This window comes from Pollicipes pollicipes, unplaced genomic scaffold, assembly GCF_011947565.3.
Source record: "Pollicipes pollicipes isolate AB1234 unplaced genomic scaffold, Ppol_2.1 Scaffold_7261;HRSCAF=8764_pilon_pilon_pilon, whole genome shotgun sequence".
Taxonomy (NCBI): Eukaryota; Metazoa; Arthropoda; class Thecostraca; order Pollicipedomorpha; family Pollicipedidae; genus Pollicipes; species Pollicipes pollicipes.
The window spans coordinates 22,422,487-22,428,647 of NW_023597054.1; the positions used below are offsets into that span (position 1 = coordinate 22,422,487).

Sequence of the window (6,161 nt, forward strand, 5' to 3'; positions counted from 1 at the left end):
AGAAAGATATGTAATTAAAAGTGCAACTGCCTCTTTTAATGTTTTCAACCAATTTCCCTGCTTGACAGCGTGATTTTCCCTTTACGTCTCATTACTGGGTCACGGATGAACCGATGGTGGGCGGATTCGGTATTCTACAACCTTGGCAGGCCGGCACCAGCTTGGCTGGCTCGCACTCGTAGGCTGCTGGGGGAGGTCGCCCGCCGCGCCAGATCTCGAGTGGTGGGGGCGCGTGCTGGGAGGTGGACGCGTGCGACGCGCGGGGGCACGCTGGACGCTGACGAGGGGCGTGCTGCTTGCGTATTGTATTGCAGTGCCCTTGGGCAAGTTCGAGGGGCTCGGGAGTCGCCGGCTCTCAAACTGAATAAGCAAAAATGCCGGTGTTTCATACGAAAACCATCGAAAGCATATTGGAACCAGTAGCCCATCAGGTAAGCTCATGAACGGCGCGCTTCTTCTGTTGATCGGGCGCCAAGCGGTACGATTTTTGCAGAGGGAAATCATACGCTTAGGTCAAGAATAGCTATTAACGCTGTATGCATTCTCGATTTAGCGACGCAAATGGGATATAAGCGTTTGTCGTGACGCCAGCGACTATTACAATATTTTGTAAGCTCAGCATGCCTACCAATCCGTGCAAGTCCTGGTTGTACGCATTAGCGTCAGTCGCAAACCCCGTAATTCCTATTCTGATTATGGGGTTGCCGATCCGTATTCTTGGTTTGCCTTGCCGATGGACGGTTAGCCGCATCAGCATCCAACGCGCGGGTCGGGATGCCACCGGTGTTGTCCACCTTCGTGTGCCATAGACTTAGACGATTAATGATTTCCTATGGAGCGCGGTTGGATCCCTAAGAATCCCTGGATAGTAGCCCCCCTGGGGCTCCCGTGGAGCAGCGGTCGCATTTCGTCACAATGTCTTCGTTGTGTTGTGCGTGAAGCCCTCAAATGATCAGGCGCGTTGGAATGAACAACGTTGAATTAGACGCCCTTCAAATGCCCTTGCTATGTATGCCAGTCCTTGCAGCCCGGTGCCCGCCTGTGATTTATCTGGAAGTCGTTAACGGCCAGCTACCGGAAGTTGTCCATGCGTATCGGCTCATACACCTGTCCATCGCAGTGATCCAGCGTGCAACCCGGTCTCTTGAGATCAATGTTTCTTGCCGATGTATGGGATTGGTAACGTCCCCACAGTCCCAACAGGTGCTCGGGTGTATTGGCAGGTCTGCAAATTGTACAGCTGCATGCGGTGCGAATCTGATTGCGTGAACACCATGATGTGGTGTAAGAAAACGCTCGTGCATTGAGTTTACAGTTCATTTGCATTGTAAACTGTTATCAACACAGTTGCGTGCGTGTCACGAACCTTTGGGTAGCCGCCGGCCAGTCTGCGTGGACTCTTGTGTTTGCCATAGAAATGCATAGTGCAGGGTCGTAGTTTCGCAGAATGAAGGGGGGTGACGGTGAGGGCGGAACAGTGAAAAATGTCCCAACCTGTCCCTAAAAAGGCCAACAAACAGGTTTCTCTCCGACTTTTGTCCACTTTTCCCCTTAGTTGGGGAGGGCGGAATGAAGCCCAATTGGGGGGCTTCATTCCGCTGATACTAAATTTGAGGGTGGGTGAGCGAAAGCTGAAGCTTACTAGGAAACTACAACCCTGACATAGTTATATGTCTGTGCGACAGTAACTTGAACGGAAGAAATACGACCTTCGAAAAGACCCTCATTTAGCCTTAAAGGGAGCGCTCCACATTTGTATGGGGTTTTGAACTGAAATACCATCTCGAAGTCCTTTTGATGCAGCTCACAGCCATGCCCTTTTTTAAGACCCAAGGCCCCCTGGTTCCTGGGCTTAAGGACCGCAAAGATGTGGGGAGTATTTGAAGGTCACCTTGGCATTTATGACATTATAATGCCATTCAAATTTTACCACTTATTAAGCCATGTAGAGATCAATGCCAATAAAAATATAACGGCTGGGTCATTCATATCTGGTGTTCGTGAGCACGACTTGCAGACATAACGGCCGTCAATTGGCTCCCAGTGAATGTTGTGTAAGGCACGATGATGTCATCAAACAATGACGTACCTAAGAGTACATTTACCAGAGGGACTGTGTCGTACTGTGTTGAACTGTGTTATACTGTGTGTGAGTACTGTGTTGTCTAGAGCAGTCTTTTCTACTTAAAAATGTAACAACGGTTATGAATGAGCTTGTTTCATCATATCTGATGCGTACTCCAATGACTTCAGATTTGAAACATTCCCTTTAAATGGAGTGTTCCACATTTGCTTAGGGTTTTTAACGGAAATAACCATCTTGAAAATAATTCGGCGCAGGTCACTGCCCTGCCCTTCTGAAGATTTAAACCCATCTAGTTGCTGAGCTACACGCCCGCGAATATGTGCAGACATTTTTTTGCACACTATTTCAAGATCACCCAGACGTCCATGACGTCATAATAGCTTAATTCGGATGCCTCCATTCCACTGGTCATGCGGCGATCGAGGCCAAGAAAAAAAGGTATCGACCGTCCATTTCTGGTATTCGTGAGCACGATTTTAAGATATAACGGCCGTCAATTGGCTCTCAATCAACGCTGTGTGGGGTACGATGACGCAATCAAACAATGATGTGCTGAGGAAAATTCCACCTAAAAGTATACCATTAGTTATAAGCGAGCTTATCGCATCATATCTGATGATTGCTTCTTTATCTTCAAATGTGGAACATTCCCTTCAAGCCTTTGAAAAGCCTATGCACAAAGTCACGGAAAATTGAGCGCATTTTAAAGCTGTCTCTTACACGTAAGTTATGCAAACTTAGCGCAATATAACTTTGAGTATCATATGCACGCACAGCACGTGCATGCCCGTTTGTCATTCGTGTATGGCCAACGAAGTCAAAAGTCTTTCATGGCCGCACCGGACGCTCGGGTCTTCTTCGGCGTCGGATGATTTCATCGACCTCGGAGTAAATGCCAGATTCATGCTCTTTGTTAAAGGATATTACTAAACTACGTATCACATTGCAGTTACCTTTTTGACTCGCTTGTTCCTGCTTGGTGGGGTAAATACGCCCTGAACGGCATTCATGACATTTTGCGCCGCGTCGTCTTGCCTAGTGGTTCTGAAGCTGATGTCTGGTCGCCAAGAAGACTTATCTCCCCACAGTTAGTGCGAGGCTATTGCCAACTGTGGCTCAACGTTGATAAAGGTATAAGTCCCCAAAACACAGTTGCGAAGGCCATTAGAGTTTAAGGCTACATCGGGCCAAATTTTGAAGTTCACCTGCAATAAGCCCGCTAGACTGTGGTGTCATGAATAAAAATGGTCATGTTTCGTGCCAACGGGGACTTAAAAAGTCATGCAATCACACGCCCCCACAGGGAATGCGTCAGCAGCAGCCATCCAATCCCACCATCACTGATCCCTACAATTGTCGCCTTTGTTCGCCTGTTTGTACACTTATTCAGTCAATACGGTGATCGTGGTATTCACTTCTTTCGCTGATCCATCTAGATATATCTGAGGGCTCAGTTGACCAGTTCGCTGATCAATGACATATATTGGGGATGAATGCGGAATGTTGAATGCTGAATTTTTGCCCTTGACCGGCCTCGCGAACACACTGCCACTCACGCACGCAGCAGCCAGCTGCTGGCATTAGAAGTACGAAACTGAGCGTAGCCGGCGATCCCGGTTAGAAAGCATTACTCGAGTGAATGGCTGAATATAATGGTGTGCTGCGTCGAGCATATCGCGCCGCCGGATGCTGACGGGCGCGAGCTACGCAGCATGCACAGTGCTGCCCTCTTGCGAATGTAGAATTAACGCCCGCACGACGTGCACAGGCTCTCCCCCCTCCACACTGGCGTCTTCTTGCTTGGCCACTACTCGGTCCGGTCCGGTTTGCTGGCGTCTCCTGCAGAGCAGTGTGGGAGCATGATCCCGAGAACCAAAGACGCCCGTCCCGCATTACAGCGGAGCACTGCGGCGCAGTATCGCCCTCCCGACATCGATGAGTTGTTATCGGATCACGATTGCGTGTTGCGCAATGGGACGGCCTGGTGTTTTCGTCGGCGGCGTGGGATAGCAATCATAGCAATCGAGATGGGCGTAATTAATGCAATGGTGATGTCCTTCGCTCGAATGATCTGGCAGCAGACATGTGTGGTGACACCTTCTCTGTGGATTAGGGGTGGTTTCAGAGCGGCACTCTCCACCTTTCCACTTTTGTTCCAAAAACGGGTGGGGGAGGAGCTCTAACATCTAAAAGAAACATTTTCAATGCATTTTTCTTATTGGCATTCATTGTTTGCCATTAAAGTGCGCACGCGAATAAATTCCACTATCCAAAAATTGCGGCATACACGTAAAAATATTTGCGTTGCTTTGAGAACACGAGATGTTACACACCATGCAGGCAATTTTGCAAAGCGTACTGAAACAGGACTTCCAGTCAAAATGTTGGCTGTCCCTCTCGGTAGTAAAATCCTGCATGCACCCCCGGATGGTTTCCAAGGGTTTGATAAGTGGCGGAACCTTTTTAGAGTGCGGGAAGAAAGCGAAGCCGGTTTACAAGTTTTTCATTTTTTTCTCACGCAACATCGTAAAGTCGACGTGAAGTCAAACTTTATCAAAGCTCGGTTGACTGCCCCTCCCCATTTTCTGACGCTCCCAGTGAGAACTCCTGTCGAGACCCACTCGAGCTGGGACCACCTCCCTACGAAGACCCCATGTGCGGTTCACGCCTGATTCTATGTACATACCTGCGGCGTTATACGCACACCGAACCGCTCACACCTTATGTGTGGTGCACGCCCGATTGTATGCACATACCTGCGGCGTTATACGCTCATCGAGCCGTTCACACCTTATGTGCGGTGCACGCCTGATTCCATGTACATACCTGCGGCGTTATACGCACACCGAACCGCTCACACCCGATGTGCGGTGCACGCCCGATGAGATGCGTCCCTTCATTATCGTGGTTTGTTTCTTAGATCCTCTGATCTCATTATAGCCCCGAAACATCCGGACCTGTTCATCGGACATTCGCGAACCGAGGACACTTGTGAAAGTCTGTCAGAAGTCAGGCCTCTCCAAAATGGCGGCACCACCCGCTGATTCCGAGATCCGGTGTCGGACGCCGCCCAGTGATGCAGGCCAGATACGCTGCCTCCAAAAGGAGCGGACTTCATCAGCACGTCATCACCGCGTGCGAGCGCGCCGCCTCCCCGGCTATCTGTGATCGGGAGTTCCGCGCGCCTTTGCCGGGACGCCAGGCGGCGCGCGGTGTTCGGCTGGTTAGCTGAGGCGCGGCGACGCGGCTGGGACGCAGCTGGTCGGCAGTCATGTCGGCGCCGTTGCCACGCGGCCAGAGTGGTTGTTGCCGGCGCGCTGGCCAGCCTCCGTCCTGGCTCCGGCGTCTGCAGCATTCGACGAGTTCTAAATCAGGCCACGAAGGGTTTTTTGGTAACCTCCAGCGATTTTGAGTGTCTTTCTGAGCGGCCTCACGTTATTTACTGGGGGGGGGGGGGGGGTTGCTCATGCGGCGTTTGCCCGCCACCTCACTACTACAGCGCAGCGAAGAATTAAACTTGGCTGCTACTGCGCCCGTACCTGCCTTTTTGTGTTGTGTGTCGTGTGTAGCGCAGTATTTGTTTACGAGTCAATTGCAAATTCACAGGAATCGCAAATTATGCATGAGCCCTTTTATATTGTTTGATATGCATTGCGATGGCACTTATGGACGTCTGGATTATTTCTGATCAGTGTTGAAAGATACAAATGTTAGGTGGAGGCTAGTCACAGCTGACTGAACTGCGCTGCCGTTAGGTTTTATCGCCAAATATTTGCCGGTACTGCAAGATTCAAAAGGCTGCTTTCCGGGCAGATTTCTGAACAGGCGACAGAGCCGGTTCCATTGCCGCTCCTGGCAAGCTGGAGGGTCGGGTAGTGACCTGACCGAGATCCAGTGATTTGTAGACAGCATGTACATGTATCCGCCTGCGCTCCGCGGTCACTAGTGTCGGGTAGTGACCTGACCGAGATCCAGTGATTTGTAGACAGCATGTACATGTATCCGCCTGCGCTCTGCGGTCACTAGTGTCGGGTAGTGACCTGACCGAGATCCAGTGATTTGTGGACAGCATGTA

The 6,161-nt window shown here is 50.4% G+C and overlaps 1 protein-coding gene across 1 annotated transcript in view; it reads left to right on the top strand.

The window, feature by feature from the left end:
• The first annotated feature begins 223 nt into the window (after positions 1 to 223).
• Positions 224 to 6,161, top strand: part of LOC119111962 (vinculin-like) — a 50,332-nt gene continuing 44,394 nt past the window's right edge. Inside the window, 1 exon segment of the mRNA XM_037235862.1 lies at positions 224 to 431. Within this exon segment, the coding sequence (XP_037091757.1) occupies positions 375 to 431 (57 nt within the window). The 5' untranslated portion in view covers positions 224 to 374.